Source organism: Cupressus sempervirens, chromosome 3 (genome assembly GCF_028749045.1).
Source record: "Cupressus sempervirens isolate cs-2001-9-10 chromosome 3, ASM2874904v1, whole genome shotgun sequence".
Lineage (NCBI taxonomy): Eukaryota > Viridiplantae > Streptophyta > Pinopsida > Cupressales > Cupressaceae > Cupressus > Cupressus sempervirens.
In genome coordinates this window covers 45,969,200-45,989,062 of record NC_143120.1, presented here as the reverse complement: position 1 = coordinate 45,989,062, position 19,863 = coordinate 45,969,200, and the positions used below count along the sequence as shown (strand labels likewise).

General features: G+C 34.6%; 1 protein-coding gene and 1 long non-coding RNA gene across 3 annotated transcripts; one reads left to right on the top strand and one right to left on the bottom strand.

The window, feature by feature from the left end:
- Positions 1 to 4,997: 4,997 nt before the first annotated feature.
- On the top strand, positions 4,998 to 6,122 carry LOC149564723 (uncharacterized). 2 transcript variants are annotated; one of them, XR_016361902.1, is made up of 3 exons: positions 4,998 to 5,411; positions 5,506 to 5,581; positions 5,697 to 6,122. It is a non-coding gene; the product is annotated as an uncharacterized LOC149564723 (long non-coding RNA). The 2 variants fall into 2 exon arrangements; XR_016361901.1 differs by lacking the exon at positions 4,998 to 5,411 and having other exon boundaries at positions 5,421 to 5,581.
- Positions 6,123 to 14,336: 8,214 nt separating this feature from the next.
- LOC149564722 (uncharacterized) lies at positions 14,337 to 19,257 on the bottom strand. Its single transcript, XM_089818274.1, has 6 exons — positions 19,058 to 19,257; positions 17,229 to 17,839; positions 16,908 to 17,119; positions 15,799 to 15,830; positions 15,322 to 15,704; positions 14,337 to 15,237 (listed from the first exon to the last, which is right to left on the bottom strand). The coding sequence occupies exons 1-6, from the start codon at positions 19,236 to 19,238 to the stop codon at positions 14,851 to 14,853; spliced, it is 1,806 nt and encodes a 601-aa protein (XP_089674400.1). The 5' UTR covers positions 19,239 to 19,257; the 3' UTR covers positions 14,337 to 14,850.
- Positions 19,258 to 19,863: the final 606 nt, after the last annotated feature.

The window sequence follows — 19,863 nt, the reverse complement described above, 5'->3', positions numbered from 1 at the left end:
GGGAAAGACGATCCTCCAACGGATTAAGAAAAAATGCTTCAACGAATTATGTGTGTTTGCAGCCTTATTTTCATGTAAGACAATCAAATTCGTTGAATCAGGGCCCAAATGGCACTTGTGAATAACTGCATAATACATGGAATAATAATCTTGGTCTAGCTCATGTTTAGCCGTAAATTGTCTCTACACCGGTTTTATGTATCCTCTGGGATATCTTCAAGATTTGTGGCATTCATTCAAAGAAGATTTGTAGTATTTTTTCTGTTTCTTCTGGTACTGGTTAGAAGATAAAATAAGATACTACCTTCAGTCTTTTTCTTTCAACAGATTTCATGTAAACAAAATTAGAAGAGAAGATTTTACGGATTTTCCAAGATTCTGTCAACATACTTTCTTGTTCAAATCCTTCTCATTCTTTGCGTATTATTGTTTGTGTATTACAAACATGCTCAAATCTTGAATTTTGAATTTGAATTATTCTTCTTCTTTTTCCATTTTGTTAATTATTGTTAGTTGGACAGCTGTTATTTCTGATCCAAAAATTTAGCGTAGTATTTATGGGTAGCTTGGACAGCTGTTCGTCCTTATCTATGTATAGCAGCATTAGTTATGGGTAGTTTGAACAGCTGTTTGTCCACTTGCCGAGAATTAGTAAATGGTTATTGCAAGGATAATTATTTACTAATTTTAGTGATTTCCTTTTGGACACCTTGCAACCAATTCTATTATTGGTTGTCGAGTTGTCTTAATCTCAGCCGTTGATTTGATTTAATTTCGGTCGTTGGTTTACCAACATGAGTAATATAAAAGGAGGTCAGGGGGGCATTTGGAGAACATGAAGTTTTGGAGAAATGTTTGCAGTGTTAGGAAACAGTCTTGCAGTGTTAGCAAGGGCGGAGTGTTAGCGTGGGGATAATAGTGGGGAATATCAGCGGGAGAAATTAGGTTGTCGAAGTTCTGCCAATAAGAGGCAAGGAATTTTGTATCTCTTGATTTGCTGAAGTTTAATATAATTTCTCATCTATAGAACTGATTTTTCCTTAGGGGTTTTTTCCAGGGACAATTTGTCCGAAAATATTGTGTTCATTGTGTTGTGCATTTCTTTCCGTATATATAAGTGAAGTTGCTTGTTTTCAGCAGTTTAATAATCGTTTACGATAGGAGATTAATAATCAGTGACTGCAATAGTTAGATTTTTCACACATTTGAAATGCATGATATTATTTTTTTGTATTTTGTTTTGGTATGTTTCACAAGTGTGTAAATTCATGGCAACGGTTTCAGACCCTCTTTATAATTAGTTTATATACCATCGCTGGCCATTCTTAAAAAAATGATAATGTAGTGACCTGCTTGTTAATTTCCCTATGTTTGAGGATATAAAAAGATTGCAGGCAGTGTTTGATGACAATGGAGTTTAACAGAAAACTGTTTCAGATGAAGAGTCTTGGCAGTTAGTTGTACGGTTAGTGTAAGTTTTCATTAGATTGTTACTGATCAATGTCAAATGTAAATCTATTTCTGTAAAGTTTTATGTGAAGATGTGCGAACGGCTTAAGCATCACACATTAAGGCTTCATTCCTAGTGTAAAAGTGTTAAATAGTCAAAGTTTGACTTACTTTTTCAAGCTTAATTCCTTCCTTAGTGTGTGATGTTTGAGGCCGAAGATGTGTATTGGAGCTTTTATTTGTTAATTGAAGGAGAGCTACAATGAGTACGGTCTCTCATTTGGTTTTTTTTTTTTGGCATTACGTTGAGGTTATAAGGAAAAAGCAATCTCTTTTTCCTTTTTTTTTTCCAGCAAGGTTCTAAAGAGAGGTTTTTCATTTATCATAATATTTTAGTTTAATTAATATTTTTAAGTTTTAGTTTGTTTAAATAGTGTAACAAAAAAATTATTCTTCAATAGTATATTTCTATATATATTTTAAAATTAAAGTCTAATAAAATTTTTAAAAATTAAAAATCTTTATTTTTGACTGCATTTGATATTTCATTGCAAAAGAAAATAGACTGACTGAAAATTAATATAAAATTAGTCAAATGTATTTTTATTTGATATTTTTTCAGTCATAGAGATTGTAAGATATATGATCATGTTAGAGTTCATAATGTACCTTCTAATTGATTAGCTCTGTTAAATGAATAGACAGATATTGACGTGAAAATTGTCAAATTCATAGAAATTTCCTTAAAAATATCATAAGTAAATATTAAAATTAAAATTAAAAAAAGATAGAATTCAAAGTAGAAATACAGCTATATCATAAGTACACAAATAATTAGTCTGACCTACTCTAACAAATAACTAAATGAAATCAAGATATTAATCTCACATTATAATTATTTCAAATAAATATATGTTAAGAAAATATACATATGATTTTAGTATACATAATGATGTACACATTTAAGATAAACAAAATATCCATTTATAAATCTATTCATTGTTAAACAAATGTAACATCTAATAGTTACACAATATATTCTATGAAATTAATACATATTATGATAGGGACAATTTTTAGGCATGGAGGTTGCAAGCATAGGTAGTGAAGTTTGGCTTTACACATTATCCTCCAATCACTGGCACTAATTGAGATTGGCTGCATCTATTTGAGGCATTCAGTCAGATTCTAAGTGTCTAACATTTTACAGACATGTCTAATATGGTCAACATTTATTTAGCAGTTGGTTAGCAATTTATAGAATGCCAATGAGATAATGTGGTCTTGTGGAAATGCCACCATCATTGATTTAGTAAGCTATATATGATAAATGCTAAATGTTGTTTTTTTGATCTAATTGTAAAGTTTTTTTTTCGTTTTGATCATTTGAACATCACATACTATGACTTGATTCCTATACTAAAAATATTTAGTAATTAAAATTAATTTATTTTTGTCAAACTTAATTTTTATTCTAATAATTAAAACTATAGAAAATAATGAAAATAGAATTATATAAACAAATTTCATAATAAGTAGGAGATGATTTCCACAACTAGTGAAATTGTGATGTGAATATCAGGATTTAACTGTGTGATTTTTGAGTCAAACTCGATGACCCATGTTTCATGAGTAGTGATTCAACATGAATCCATCTCTCATGAGAATAAATGGAACACTTAGCACTCATTGGATCTAGGTGATGCTCACAGGGGTGAAGCACTGGGACTTCCCAGGAGGTCACCCATCCCAGTACTACTCCAGTACTACTTAGAAATTTCATAATGATCATATTACAAAATAGGATGTAGATTTTTAAATAAGATATTATACTTAATGCGTACCATGCTTTATATTTGTTCATTTCTACAAGTCTTAACATAATATTTCTAAAAATTGATTAATTAGAAAAGAAGTTTGAAAGTCTAAAAAAATCAATAGCACCACAATTATGCGTAGTAATCCTTAACACAACAATTCGATTAAGTGAAAGTCCTAGGTGGCAATTTTAGAATTTAAGTGGCAGGAGAATGATAGTCTGAGTCTGAAGAGGAGGTGGCCATGAAATCCTGCAATTCAGTGCTGATCACGCGAATGCCAACGTCATATTTCCAGTTCCTCCTCTTTGTTGTTGTTGTTGTTGTTTCCACCTCCCTTGCAACTTTACTTGTTCGATATTTATAATCCTTCACAAACCTATTCACCCTCTTCAGCTTCTCCTCATTCAGAAAATCAAATAAAATATCATGAGCAGGCCGCCCTTCTTCATAATTTATACCCAAATCCTTCAACAAGTTCACCTTTGCTACATTCCCTGCTGAATGAATGGCTTCCTCAAGATCGTCTAGTAATTTCTTCTTTCTTCTTTTGTCTTCAAAATCTGTTGCTCTTCTAATTCTCTCAATGGCTCTTTTCCCACCGACTGTTGGTCGATCCAGGGGAATATTATTATTATTATTAAATTTGCGCGGTCTTCCTCTTTTGCGCTTTGGCTGTTCTTCTTCATCATCTACGTTGTTATTCACCAGTATTCTTTTGCCTTGTTTTTTCTGTCCTCTTTGTTCCCGGGCTTCATTAATTCTTTCAATTGCATTCACCACTTGTTCCCTTTTTTCAATGTATTTATTGTGGCAGAATAATAACTGGTCTAAATTCATCTGGTCAATGAGTTTGGGGTTGAAATATTGCTTTGCCAATGCAGAGAAGTCCACTCTGCTATCCATCATGTTCTTTCAAGCTATAAAGATCCAAATTTGATTTGCTCATCTAAATAATGAAACAGGGCATATTTATGAACCGTGTTTGGACGCGCCCTTTTTTTGGGTACCTCGAAAGCTGCTTATTTTTCTCACCTTGTTTTATTTGCAAATGTAGAAAATTTAGTAAAACAAGCGTCTTAATCTTTTTATAAATTTCATATAATTCTTTTATAAGCTAAACTCGAAACGCTCCCTTTGCAATTCCTTGTCAGTTTTGGAATTGAAAGATTTTCTCCTTGGCTGAAAGGCAAATCTAAAATTGTAGTAATGTTAAATATAGCATTATATAATGCTAGCAAGATCCTGTGGAAGAGTTTGCTTTTATTCTAGAGAATAAAGTGAAGAGTTGAAAGTTGTCAGGGGAGACACCTGTAGGGTAGTAAGGAGATATCTTATTTTAAATGAATAAATTAATATAATAGATAGTCTTATGTTTGTGTTATTTTTTCGGTCAATGTTTCAGATTATTTTCTATAATTCATCATTAAGATGAAGAAGTGCAAAGTATAGTCTAAAATGTTAATGCTAAAAGAATAACACAATAGAATTCAAAAGCTTGAAGTTATCAATTGATAGATTGTGAAAAAATAATAGATTGAACTACTTTAATAGTGAAATATTTATTTTTAATTTAAAATCTAATTATTTTTAATATTGATATAGAGTCAGATAAAATCAATTGTATAATATTAAAATTATATTTCATAAACAGTCACTAGAATTTTTTTAATCATATAAAAAATATATATATATATATATAATGTTCAAGTATGTGAAATGTAGACCTTTAACTCATAAATTGGTAAATGAAAGATTTTTCACAACACTTCAAATATATTTAGCCGATAGGCTTTCACCTGGGCGCACAGGGAAATTCTGCCTGGGTCGCTGCTTGTTACGGGTGCCGGACATTTGCTACCACTGCCGGGATGTCCATGCTAGAGTCCTGGTTGCAACAGTGTCGACAGAAAGCTGTTTCCAACAGCGATGGAGGGGCCACGGGTGTCACCATAGACATTTGATTTGCAGACGGATGGAGGCCACGGGTTTGCGGTTAGGACAGATGCTGGATTACGTGACTTTATACACATAGTCACCTCCTCTGCAGGTACTGTGTATGAACGGCTAACGGCTCCTATAAATTCGGTCAGTGTTGGTGCTACGGTAAGGGGTCGCTCGTTTGCTACAGATTGAGATTGATGGGTATGTTTGTCATTTCTCTCTCTTGTGTTTGAACTATTGGTGTTTTGGAGTATTATTTCTGATTGCTTGCACTGTTGTTTGGAGTTATCAATAGACGGCAGCAGAGGCAGACAGGAAGGGGTTGGATAACGGGTCTAGGTTCCCGACAAAAGTTATGCACTACTACCTTGGTAATATGCCATTCCTGTATACTGAAATATTTTTCTGGGGTCGTTGTACAGTAAAATTTAGGGTATCTAATTCATTGTTTGGATGCTGCTGTCGATAATGGCGATTTGGTTATAGGTAGGTCGAGCGGAAGATATTCTCCTTTGTTATTGGGTGTGAATTAAGAAACCATAGGAGGCTGCAAACAAAAATCCAAGCCAAACATGAAAAACAAAACCCTAACGTTTAAGATGTTGCATTGTATGAATTCTCTGTCACCGCAACCCAAATCAGAGTATGGTTAAAAACATAATTAAAACGATAGCTAAATTTATTCGGGCAGACTTATCTATTTGGCAAAAGCAAATCAGACTTTCGATGATATAACAGAATAAATTCATGTCATTTGTCTCTTATGATTGCACGTCATACTCAGCCGGCTTTTCATTGATATTTTCTATGCCAATTGATTATATTCTGGCTCCAATATGAATGAATGCCTGGATTCTTCAGTTTAATCTGCCAGTTGATTATATCAATGAATAACTGGATTCTTTTATTTTATTATTCGATTAAGCCATAATGCCATGAAATATATTGCCCTATTTTCCCTATAAATCCGTGGGATTGCTTGGGATGATTGCAATGCAAAGGAGGTTAAAAATTGTTAGATCAAATATTCTACAAATCTTTTAATGATTCAATAATTTTTGAGCATATTTGATGCTTAGAATTTTAATCCCTTCTTTATGTATCTGAAAAAATCATTACTGTCTCTTGTAAGAAATATGGGTGTCTATCATGTATTTTTAATATTGTGAAGTTAGATGGAGGTTTGGGGTTCAAATTTCATCATATTTTGTAAGCTTGTATGTAAAGAATTTTTTGCAAAATTATATGATTATTAGATCGTAGGGCCTAATGGAGTATGCATGTGCATAGTATTGAGAATGCTAATTTGAATCTGAAGAAGGACATGGTATTTATATCTTGTTTGAGTAATATAGAATTTAAAAAGAAAGACAAAGGAAGGGTGATTTACATATTCAATTTCCTACAGCCTAATGAATAGTGGCAGATTATGAAAGTTGTACCATGTGATAGGAAGAACTGCCCCTGCCCCATAAATAGTAAAGGATCAACAATCCTTTTCCTTTGTTCCAAATGCCGAAGGAATCACTACATGTTTACTAACCTTAAAAGATCAAAATCCCTATTGATCTACACCCAAACAATCTGCTGATTATTCAACAGGGACACACATTTGTTGGATTATTAATGTGTTGCTAAACAGATTTGTCACTGTGATAGTTACTTCTGACACTGACCCTGTTCGCCCTTTGAACAATGACAACTGTGCCAGCAGTTGGAGAGATTGAAACCGATCATTACCAGATTACAATCTTCCTTTGCGTTTGAGAGCGGCAGCTCCCTCACATGATGGGTGTATTTGATTTTTTAAACATAAATGAATTAAAACTTTGAAAGGTAGAGAGAAAGCTATTGATGACGAATGCACCACACGACTTCATAGCTTTCTTGAATAACTTAAACTGCTAATAAGAACGATCAAGAACTACGCTTGAAGGCTAGCATTAGCTTAGTGATGATTTGATGATTCACTAACATCTACACCATTTAATTACAACCAGAATCAACACCCAAACAGTTTAGACTTTGAAGAAAAGAGAATACAAAATGCACTTTCCTTTATTTCCTTGCACCAAGAACATAAGAAGAAACTGATTACAAAGACAACCTCTGTACATACTTTCCAAAAATTGTTTTATCATCAAAAACATAACTGTTCCCTTCTTCCAAATTCCAAAAAGTCCCTTATTACAATGAGATTCAGAAATTTATAGTCATTCTAGCTTAACTAACTTTTCGGGTTCGTAACCACTCAAAAAGTTAGGGTTGGAGGATATTGATCTCTTTTCCAACCAACTCCAATTTTCACAAAACAAAAGTGAAAATCTTAACTTACGAGTCACAATAAGTTACACAAGTCACGAACTTGAAATATGCAATTTTAAAAATATTCACGTGATTGGTTTTGTAGAGGTAGCCTTCTATCTTCACCAGCTTCTTATTTCACCACTTGAATATTTGAATGCACTATGTGGTAGTCATGTCTGCAAAAAGAATTTGGCATCTTTTCTCTATCTGTGATAATTGGGTTCTTCGACAGTTAGATTGTTCCAGTTTCGAAGCTCCCATCTTTCCACTGTACACATGCTCTAATAACTTTGTTGCATTCAAATTTGAGCCTTCGGGTTTCTAGTTTTGAATATGATGGTATATCATTACATTTAGTAATTCCACGATCTTCTCACACAATTGCTAACTTTCATTTGAACTTGTCATTTTACATATAAGGAGAATGATATCTGATGTGGCCGATGGATCATTATTTGCATCCATTTATCATGCATTGAGGGTGGAAAAAGTTTTAACTCATAAGACCGCTTCAATGCTTCCTTCCAAACTATATGCCATGAATATATGTTCATACATGGTGTTTACATAAAATATCTTTATGGAGACCACACAACTCCCCCATGACAATTATTGTTTTGAATAGTCCTGTACGCTTTCCATAGTTCATATTCAACACTTATTAACTCACTCTTCATAGTGTCATATCAGGAAGCTCATTTGGAAGGTAGCTTTGGATCAAAATGTATGTTTCATCACCAAGTATGTGCGGCCTATCATTCCATTGGTTCTCACTTCATTTTATGATCTAGTTGATGTCTAAACTAGGTTGAACATTCTGTCAAATATTTGGCATGATTACATCGTGATTCACCTTTACTATGTGCGGATACCTCCATCTATTCTTCCACAAGGTTACTTCAAAGATTGGATGTCCCATCTTCCTACATTTTCCAATCCCCCTCTCATGCAAATGATTATCATTTAATCATTCAAACACTGAATATCATTACTGCTACTTTTCACTGGGTGGCATTTGATCAAACAATTTGTGGGTACCTTTCTTGCTAGAGAATTATTACCAGACAGCTCACATGTCTTGGCTAAGTTCTGTCAAAGCTGCAGATTTGTGGGGAGGACCTTTGATCAGATGGCTCACGCGCCTTGCCTGCGGCTACATTGGGTTGAGATAATTATGTCAAATAGTTTACACGCCTTGTCTGGCTTGAGCAGTTGAATATGATGCAGGATGTTTGCTTCATCATATTGGCATTAAAAGACCATCCTTACACAGATTATCCAAGTCATTGAGAATTAATCATGTAAGACCATCGAATGTGCTATGGGGCTGAATGATATGTGTAGATCAATGTAGAATAGAGATATCAGTTTTTCCGCAACTATGTAATCCACTTGGGCTGGAAAGAGACCATTATTATGATGATCTCTATTACATTGAATATTACCAAGCATCAGGCCGATGATTTAATTCCTTTGAACTCGCGTGGGATACCAAATTCGGTAAGAATGTCTTACCAATCTCCTCAGACCAATGTAATTATCCTACAGATTGGGAGGTGCAAGTAGGATACTCGCATGCTTCTCAAAACTTCAAACTTGCCCATCAATATTCTCTAGGAACTTTTATCCCTGGAGTATCCTGTTAGATAGTTCACATTATGGTTTTTGGCTCATTCGATTGGAACATTCTATCAAACAGTTTTCGTGTCTTATCATTTTTTTTAATATGAATACCATGGGCTGCAGATGGGGCTGGAGTCATTGCTTGTGCCACTTGAGACCTTCAAACTCCCTCACTGAAGGCTTTGAAACTTTCATCTGTTCACAGTGAGACTGGAGGTTGGAGTTGTGGTTCACCTGTCTTCTTCTACAAATTCAAAATCCCCACATTGACTTCCATTAGATGTAGCAGGCTGGAGAAATGAGAAGAGAAAGGTTTTCTTGACAGTTTACATTCTTTGTATATGCTTGCAACAGTTCACACACCTTGTTTGAGCTTACATTGATGTGTGTGGGTAATGGCACGGCTCCATGACATGTTTAGTCACCTTTAAACTCGTATGGAGTGGTGAAATCGTTGGTGAAAATGTGGTGCCAGTTCTCATATCTCTTCCAACTCTTCTATTACCTCTCATTGCCAATAGGTGGTTACTTAAAAGTTGGAGTTCGCGTTCAACAGTTTTAGTTAGGATTAGGGCAAAAAGTTTTAGGAGAAAATCGAATTCAAACACGAACTTCCTAACCTTAACCTACAAAAAGGTTTTAGTACATAGTGAGAGATGATTTTAGTGCGTAGAGAGAGGTAGTTTTAGTACGTGGAGAGAGAAAAGTATGAGGAGAGAGAAGGTTTTAGTACAGGCAGAGAGAAAAGTTCGGGGAGAGAGGTAGTTTTGAATAGTTGGGAATTAACCTCTCTCCCTCTCCCCAGAATCAATTTAACTAGCTCTCACAGTAAAATATCCAGGTAACATAATGATTGATAATTTTGGACATATACAAGATATCTACGAATGCTATAAAAATTGCCCAATACTATTTATATTCCATTCTTTAAATATGTCCTCTACATACGGAGGTGACTAAATGTGGAGTCCCACATATTCAACACTGGTTTTTTACAGTCAAGTCTTTTTTCTCCCTTCTTTGGCATCTTCTCATTCTCGTTCTGTGACTATCATGGCTGCACAGGATGCGTTCTACATGCTTCCAGATTCCCTTGTTGCATTTATACTACGAATGTGTGGATTGTCTGAATTTTTTCTCTTTTTCTTTTGCTGTTAGAGACATTTCTCAGTTGCCCTAACAATTTTCGATTGGGTACTGTTTTTATGTTCTCACCAGTATCCCACCAATTTCATTGAATCCCCCCACATGATTGAGGGTTTAAGTGTAAGCGGTATAGACAATATTGAACAATTTACAAATGAAACCTGCAAATTTAAATTTGACATCTTTGGGTATCATTTCTCTTAAGATAACAGATTGACATCCACTAACAGATTTATTTCCAATAAAAGTCTTATGTAATTGTCTTCAGAATTGCATCATTATGACCAGTGGTTAATTGTTCCACAAATTCCGTAATGCTCTAATAAGATGATCATTGACTACTTTTCCGTGCTTGTAGCTGAGGTGTAATTGGTCAGACAAACATAGAATAATACTCTTGGTCATTAACCGGTAATTGCATCGGCAACCTCTAGAATCTGGAGGTGATGTTTAGGACCTCCAAGCTCACAATATGCAGGCCCTTTAAGCTGCTATCGATTTCCAAAAAATTGGAAATGTAAAAGAAAATAGAAGTACAGGGGGGTTGTGTTACCAAACCACCATGTGATCATGCATAAATTGCTTTTTGTCTGGTTTTTGAGCTTCTAGGGACCTAGACCTTACCATTCACCATTCCAACCTGTGGATGTATGTATCATTGTAGCAATGCTTTCACTTTAACATCCTGATCATACAGTCCTCTAAAGGTTAAAGCTGCATCAATATTTACAACTGTAAGCCATAAATCTTCCTCAAAGAGATGCCTGTTTTTCTTTTCTTTGCTGAAGCATGAGCTGTCAACATAATAGCCGCAGTAGTTAAAGTGGATAGATGTGGCACAATCTATACCGAGTTTAGAGTAAATTCTAAAAATCATGTCAGATTTGTTTGTCTATCACATTAAATTATGTGATGATTTATCAACGATCAAATGCATACTTCCAGTTTAATCTTCTTAATCATATTTTGAGCTGAGAGTATTTTTCTTGTTTCATAGACATCAATTGACAATAGTGAACCTTATCACAACAAAGAAGACAATAATCTGACTCTGTTCTTCAATTAGTGTTCTTTGTAATAGCATAAGAATAAATTTAGGATTGTTCTACCCAGAAATCATACTCTATATAATTCCACAGAGTTGTTAAGGGAGCTTCCTTGTAATAGGGTGTCCAAAAATCCTCCTATCTAAGCTTGAGAGCAGAGACTTACCCTCTTGGCCCCATGTCATAGGAACATTGGACATCCACCATAGGGTGGTCTACTTTGATAGTGATCTCATATCTGCTCCCCTTTCTTGCATTTCCTCCTCTTCTCTACATGACTGCTTGCCGGTTTGTTGATAGATGATTGATTTTAAATATGCATTTCACATTTTCACACAACAATTATTGATTCCACTATTTCATACTACTGTAATTGTAGAATATAAGATATTGCAGGTTAAATAGTATAGGCTTCCAATCTGCTGTTTCAATTTAGACAAATCTGAATTGATGATGATTCCCTCTTTGGACGTCGACAACTGCTCTTTGGATGAGTGCCCAAGCAGATTGGATTGATGTAAATGCTTGACTTGGAATGATTACTTGGTCTCCTTGATGAGTACCAATCTGCTTCTATTGTTTTAATCCCCCCTCCCTTCATGGTCTTCTACGTCTTATACCTTTATGCCTCTTTGAAGAAAGGCAGCCATTTGGAAGTTGCCGTCCCTTTTGAATGGTTGAGCCCTGGCTTCTTAACCAAGCCCTTTCAGGTTTGATCCTTAGTGATTTCCTTTGAAGAGCAATCGCTGCCTTAATCATTTTTTAATTGCTGCTTAATATTATGAACCCTGGGTTTGTTAACTTGTGCTTACGTATGTGCATGTTAACAACCGCTGTACTCAATTGGATGTTGTAGGTTAATATATACTTAACTAAATCTAGTCACCATGGTGTTAATTAAATCAGTGCTTAAGAGGAATCACTACTCATCCATGATGGATTGATTCCTTGCATTCATTTGCTGGCTGAGAGCATTATTGATTAATGATGTAATGAAGAGGAATCACCACCTGGGTTATGGAAAATTATGAAGTCTTAAGACAATTATTTTGTGCTACATTGTGGGGAGATGACATTATCTGTTAGAGCAGAGTAGTTATCTTGCAGAAAAGAGGTTGTCTGCATCACTATTTTAATCCTTTCTAAACTGGACTAGTCAATGTTTTTGAAAAATATCCAAAAGGTACATGCACCATACAAGTACTTTTATCTGTTTGTCCATATTAAATAATTTCAAATTTAAAAAAAAATACAGGACCTCAAAAACGTGAAGGCAAAGTGATGCTGCTTTCTGTTTAGGCTACAGTTCCTAGTACTTACCTCCTTCCAATGACAGTTTCTGCTCCAAAAAAATTCCATAAGTCTTAGCTGAAAAGCATAAATCAGCTAGTGAATGTGCTGGAGATTCAATGCCTCAATTGCAGATTTGTCTATTTGTCAGCGTTTCTGAAAAATATCCAAAAGGTACATGCATCATACAAGTACTTTCATCTGTTTGTCCATATTAAATAATTTCAAATTAAAAAAATACAGGACCTAAAAAACCTGAAGGCAAAGTGATGCTGCTTTCTGTTTAGGCTACAGTTCCTAGTATTTACCTCCTTCAAATGAAAGTTTCTGTTCCAAAAAATTTCCATAAGTCTTAGCTGAAAACTATAAATCAGCTAGTGAATGCGCTGGAGATTCAATGTGTCAATTGCAGATTTCTCTATTTGTCAGTGTTTCTGAAAAATACCCAAAAGGTACATGCACCATACAGGTACTTTTATCTGTTTGTCCATATTAAATAATTTCAAATTAAAAAAATAGAGGACCACAAAAACCTGAAGGCAAAGTGGTGCTGCCTTACCTCCTTCCAATGACAGTTTCTGCTCCAAAAAAATTCCATAAGTCTTAGCTGGAAAGCATAAATCAGCTAGTGAATGGGCTGGAGATTCAATGCCTCAATGGCAGATTTGTCTATGTGGCATTCCATGTACTCTGGTCAATCCAGAAGTTAAGATGGTATGGAACTATTTGTGGAGCTCCTTCCATGATTCACATCAGCAGCTAATAGAATAAAAGACTATCTTAGTACTAGATCCGCTGGAGATGAAACTCAATTGACTTCACTATTACATGAGTGATTCGTCACTGATCAGTTGGAAGGATATATGCCATACCAACCTTAGCAGAAAATTATCTGCCACTTCAATCATTCTCTAGTAGAAAATGATTCAGGGATTGTGGTTTCAAGGTCAGTATTTGAAACCAATAGCAGTTGACTGTGATGTTAACAGAGTATTTCATAAGAAGGATAACTGAATAAGGCAGTATACGGTCTCAAATTTGAAACAGTACCAAGGGTCTAGGACAGCAGATCACCTTAAATGGTTTATAAGAATGAAGTAATATGAATGCTAGGGGTTAGCATAATCAATGCAGCTGAAGCGAACCATTAAAAATTTCAGCTAGCAAGTGCACTATTTAAGTGGAGTAGGATCCTAATTTCTCCAATAAGTTACCCCTTTTTTCTCTCTTCTGTACATTACATATCTTGTTGATTAATGATAGTATAGTTATAACTTTTGTCTATCAAAATTATTAGAAACGCATTCTTATGGTATTACTGTCTCCCTAGAAAAACACTTTCTTTATTAAGCTGCTTAAGATAGCATGGTTTGGCACATCAAACTGATTAGAATAGCCTTTCTGCCTTCCAAATGTTTCATTCAACTTTGCAACATGCAAGCTTTATCCCTGCTAGAATAATCTCCTAGCTTCCTAGAGTTTTTGAAGTAAAATTGCATGCGTGCTCATGTGAGAAAAATGGCCCAACTTCGCTAGAGTTTTCCAAGTTGTTACAATTAATGCTTTCTGCATCTCTTATGTTATTAATATCCTAACTTCGTAGTGTTTGCCATGTTGTCACAATTTACAATTAGAGGAAATGTCTTACAGCATCATGGCAAAATCACATTTTTTATCACTAATTGTTAGTGAGCAAGATTGGTGGAAAGGCAAGTAGCATCATAAGAAATGTAGCTCTTAAATACCTCAGTCAAAAATAAATGTCCACAGATGAATTTGTTTAATTCATTTGCTGACTTGTGGCTTTGGAAAACCTGTAACACAATGTTTGTCACAATTTTTGTAGACAGCTGCAGATATACACGTGCAGTGCTAGGTTAAATTTTACAAAGCCAATGTATTTACAGACTTTACAATGTGAGGTAAAAGCTGCATAAATATCGAATAACCAACTGTTTCCATTGTCCATTATCTTATGTAACGGATCAACTAATCCCACATTTCGAACCCTGCCCTAGTGGCTGCATACTTGCACCCTGCCTGGGTGCAAGCACTAGTAGATATTACTATCAGATTCCAGATATTTACACACACAACACAATGCTGAAATTGATGAATGACTCCAAAGTCCTGAACCAAAATGAAAACCTCACAAAAACAGTAATACATTAATCATAAGAACTAATCCATAATACAAATATTCCATTAAACTGAAAAACAGGTACTATTTATGCATCTCGCTCTTCGATCAAATGAGACTCGTCAGCAATGTGGGGCATTGAAACTGAGGAAGCTTCGATCGATGCATTTTCCTCTGATTTAGCGACATTATTAGTTCCTAACATTGCTTGCCCACTATATATATATATGTCTCCTTCAACAGAGGATTGCTCTTCTGAATCCTCATTTGGGGGTAACATTTCCAGCTGCTGATCGACGCCTTGATCTGTCCTGTCTGCAATTGCATCCCTTCCCAAGATGTAGAGGAGATTGAAGAAGAAGACGATTACAGCCAATGTTGATACCATTGCTGTGATTACAAGCCACCCCAAGAAATCCTTAACCCCTAAACTCTTGGGCATCTCCGTATCAGTTGGAAAGTCCCAAAGGGAAATCTGCAGAAAAGGGATCACTCAAAACTAAAATATGAAATGAAATTGATTGTAGATCAATAAATTGATAAAATGGCAAAAACATACATGGTAGATTGTGTAGCCGTGCCACTCAGATACGAATTGGCGAGCATCTTCAGAGTTCATCAAAATGGCTACAACTCCTGCTCTGTTTGGACTCCTTGAAAGTGCCTTCGCACACTGCTGTGGTGTTGTATATGCTTTCAGTTTTTGTTTGTCTATCTGCAAATTTTCACGCAAATAATAACTTTTGGAATTGTGTTTTAGATAGCCTACTGCAGCATCAGTTGCCAACAGTGAATTCAGATTCATAATGGTAATGGCCGGATTTGTTTCTTGTGCATTGAGCCTCGAATTGAAATTGTCCGCATAGCTGGTCACAATTATGGACATCACAACAAGCCAGACTGCAATCACAATTCGACCTGACCTGCTCTGGATTCTCACATCTGCAAAGTAGTGTATATGTTTTAATTATATCATGATTTTTGCTCTGTCCATACATGTTTAGAGACTTGAAGAAATATTTAGTCCAATACTTACTTTGAGTTAAAGACATTGTCGAGGCTGCAGACCTGTAAATATTTGGTAAATACGGAGAAGAAAATGTTACAAATATAGCTCATTTAGAGTTTAAACAAACTAGATAAATCATAGTACTACTTAAAGTTAACTGAAGCTTGGAAATTGAACCAGTTTAGATTGGACAGTGGTTTTGGGGGAGCCTCATTTATCCTTTATGGGAGTTTAGGAACTTTATTAATTTGTTTTTTATTCCTGTAAAAGATGAGGGAAATCTTTATACAGTTAAATTGTTTTTTTATAGAGTATGTCTCTCTTCTTTTTTTCTATTGTTCTTTTTCTGTTCAGATATGGGACTTTTGGTGGAATGCTTGGGGCTGTTCTTGTAGGCATGTTCTCTCCTTACCTGATTTCTGGGATCACTTGAGAAGTGCCCCCACTAAATCTTGTCCTCTTCAGGCTGTGTGGGTTGCTGGTCCTTCATTTATTCTTTGGCATATTTGGTTGGAAAGGAATAGGTGTATCTTTCAAGATGTCTGGATTAGAGCCAAACAATTTTGGTGGAAGATTTCCCTCTCGCTTCATGAAACAATTCAGGCTAAGTGTGTGTTGAATGGGGGTATGGCTCTGATCATTTTACACGTTGTAGAACAATGTTGTTTAAGGGCATCATGACACAGTATTATCTGTGAGTCCGACTCCCAAGTGGTTGTGAACTAGATAACTAAGGAGGCACTTGAGGACGTTAGCTGACACCTGGCTTCAGTTGTTAATCAGACTCTTCTCTATTGTAGATCTTGGAGTCTGTTAGTTTTACTTACATTCCTTGGAAGTGGAATGGAGCTGCTGATTGCTTGGCTAAATGGGCTTCTGATCATGCGCATAATTAAAATATTGTGGATAGGGGGCAATTACCCCCAGATTTGTCTCCTGATTTTGATGAACTTGTTGATGAGGATAGATCTCCTTACTGAACTCTCCTTTTTGTATCTCTTTTTGTCTTGATAAATTTTTACCCCTCTTTTAATAAAGAAAAACAGAAAATATAAATATTTTAAAAAACTCGTTTTTATGAATTGCTATCTGCAGAGCTACACATAAAGTTGATAAAATATAATATTAGAAAATACCAAATAAGTGCAAAAATCTCTATTATGGATAGAGGATTAATTTTTTGTTCAAGCAGCCAGACCACAAGTGCCGTATATATCATAATTGCTGCTGTTGTAAACCACATTTCTGGAGTAAGTGGCTTCAGGAATGTCCACCTGCTCGCTTTCTTCCTTCTCCCAGGAACCACCATCACTACATCACTTAAATAACCATTTAATAATTCTGATTCCTATAACATTTGAAAGACAACAATAAGTAAATTTCATTTATAGAGGAAAACAATAGTCAGACAACAATAACCCCTACATAATAATAATAATAATGTGGTGGAACTTTACCTTTGTCTCCCTGTAGATGCTACTGTTGGCTGTGGTGTGAAGGCTGAATTGGGACTGCAGCTCTCCGTCTACCATCGGAACTGTTATTTCCATGAGTTTCTTTTTATTTTCGATTATTATGTCATCTTTAATGGTAGTCAGTAAAGCCCTTCCATTTACAGGTTGATTTTCTACGCTCTCTTCTTTCATTGCAATTAATGTTGGCATTTTTATTCTCTCTTCATTCACCACAATAAAAATACTTCCATTCTTTTCTATTATATTTGGTATTTGTATTCTCTTTTCTTTCATGTTCATGTGGACACTTCTCTTTCCAAATATCGTTGGAATTTTTATTGTATCTTCTCTAATAATGATGAAAGCACTTCCATTCTTTCTAAATATTATGGGAACTTTTATTTTCTCTTCTTTCAACGTCATGAAAGGACTTCCATTTCTTCCTTGAACTTTTGATCCTTTCAAGTCCAAAGCACATTGAACAATATTGTATGAAATATTTTTTCCATCTTCAAACTTTTTCCCTTCAGCTACCATGGGAACTTCTATGGTCATGAGAGTACTTCCATTTCTTCCTTGGATTTTTGATTCTTCTAATTCAAAACGGTCAACCACTACATTTATCCACAAAATCAAATATCAGAAATATTAGCTCTTAGCAATACATGCTGTGATTTTAAGCAGTTAAACTTTCTATATCTAACAGAGATGAAGTATGTACATATTTTTGTAACGCATATAGGTACCTCCCACAGAAATAAGAGGAACTCCCACATTACTGTTAGTATATGTAGACTAAAAAACAGTTAAACGATATTGTGGACTATAAAAACTCCTTTCATTCTGTTATACGAATATTATTGATACCAGTTAATTTCTCTCTAAAATTATTTATTTAAAAATAAAACACTCATTCACCGTGCAAAAAATAAAACGCTCATCCACCATGCAAAATTGACTTATACTAGATAGTCTCAATTTTTTTTAACTGAATTTTCATCGGTGAAATCCTCTTTAAAGAAGAGGTGATTCAAATGCATTGTATGTAGAAATGATATTGAATAATCAATAGAAGTCTCCTTTCTATCTGCCATGGCAGCTCTGCATTTTGATGTGTATACTTAGTTTCTAGTCTTCCTACAACTATAGAGTTATAATATGCTATTTCTAATTTTTTATTAAAAAATTCTAATTAAAAAAACACATTCCAACCCTGAATCAGATCAGAAAGATGGAATCAGATCAGAAATATAAGAAATATAAGGGACTGAATCCAAATCCAAGTGACCTTCAACGAAGGGAAGATTATGATTGAAATAAAGACGTCAAACTTGTTAACTGTCTAGATCACTAATCTTCTATTTCTAAATTTGTGTAAAAATCCCTAAAACAGAGCAACAGCAAAAGAAAAACATTAGGTCAAAATTAGAACTAATAATATTATGAAGTAGATATTAGAAAACATTTAAGATTATAAAATGAATCATACCAGAAAAATAAAATAATATTCTAAAGTAGATATTAGGAAACAGGGTATGTGGCAGAAATAATATCCACGCTTATTTTCAATACAATTTGCATCTAAGATTATCAAAAATCCAATATTATTTTCGTTTGCTGATCGATGAACGACTTTATGAAATAGTACTCTTATTATGTCTTTAGATCTTCCCTATATCTTGAAGAGCTCAAACTGTGTAAAATACTGTAGAAAATTTCTTTTTACTCAATTCTAATAACTAGACAATCTTAATTTTTGCCCTAACAAAGCCAGTCCATTTGAAGGTAACTAGTCATACCCGCATTCGGAAGGTGGAAGTTATTTTAATTACCGGCAGAGTTGGTTTCTTTCAGTTGTAGGAGTTCATGTGGTGTTGATTGTACAGCACTTTCGACCACTTCAACCTTCCAACAATAGCAATCAATAACTAAAACGCAGACAATAGAAAGTTGCAGGACTACTTTGTTTGGAATCTGCATCTTCTTCATAAGCGTCATTAATCTATCTATCATTACTAGATGAGATCCTTTAAGTTTTTTTGGTAACTATTTGGAGATGCAAAGAAAAGAGGAGTATGCTTGTCTCAAGGTTTTTGGTCAAACAAAAATTGATGTTTCCAATAGTCATATGGTACCTAAATTTGGTCATTATTGGAAATGCAAAGAAAAGAGAAGGATGCTTCCCATATCAATATGGTGGCTTTCCTTCCAAGTCTCTTGGTGAGTATTTGGAGATGTAAAGAAAAGAAGAGGATGCTTCCTGTATCCATATGGTGCCTTTCTCTCAAATTTCTCTGTAGGTAGGTGATTTTAATTAGGTATGAGATGACAATTTGAAATTATCAATTTTTTATCATTATAGTCATAAGTGATGTTACTATGTCTATCATTACTACGTGGAAGGTAGAATATGTGAACCCAAGTATTTTATTAAGAGATTTTTTTCCTTATATGAAGACTTCAGTATTAATTGAAATATTACATTAGTACATGTTCAAAATTTTTTTTCACATATTCTAAAATTTGAATTATAAAAATGTATGAATAATTAATTTATTAACTTAAGATAAAAAATTAAAAACATATATTTTATTAAATTATTTCCAACATGCTCTCCACTTCTTCAATTTAAAGTATT

Coding starts and splice junctions, on each gene's coding strand:
- LOC149564722 (XM_089818274.1), bottom strand. CDS start 19,238: ATGATAGATAGATTAATGACGCTTATGAAGAAGATGCAGATTCCAAAC. Junction 17,840..19,057: donor GAAAGAAACCAACTCTGCCG/GTAATTAAAATA, acceptor GGATAAATGTAG/TGGTTGACCGTTTTGAATTA. Junction 17,120..17,228: donor GCATCTACAGGGAGACAAAG/GTAAAGTTCCAC, acceptor CAAATGTTATAG/GAATCAGAATTATTAAATGG.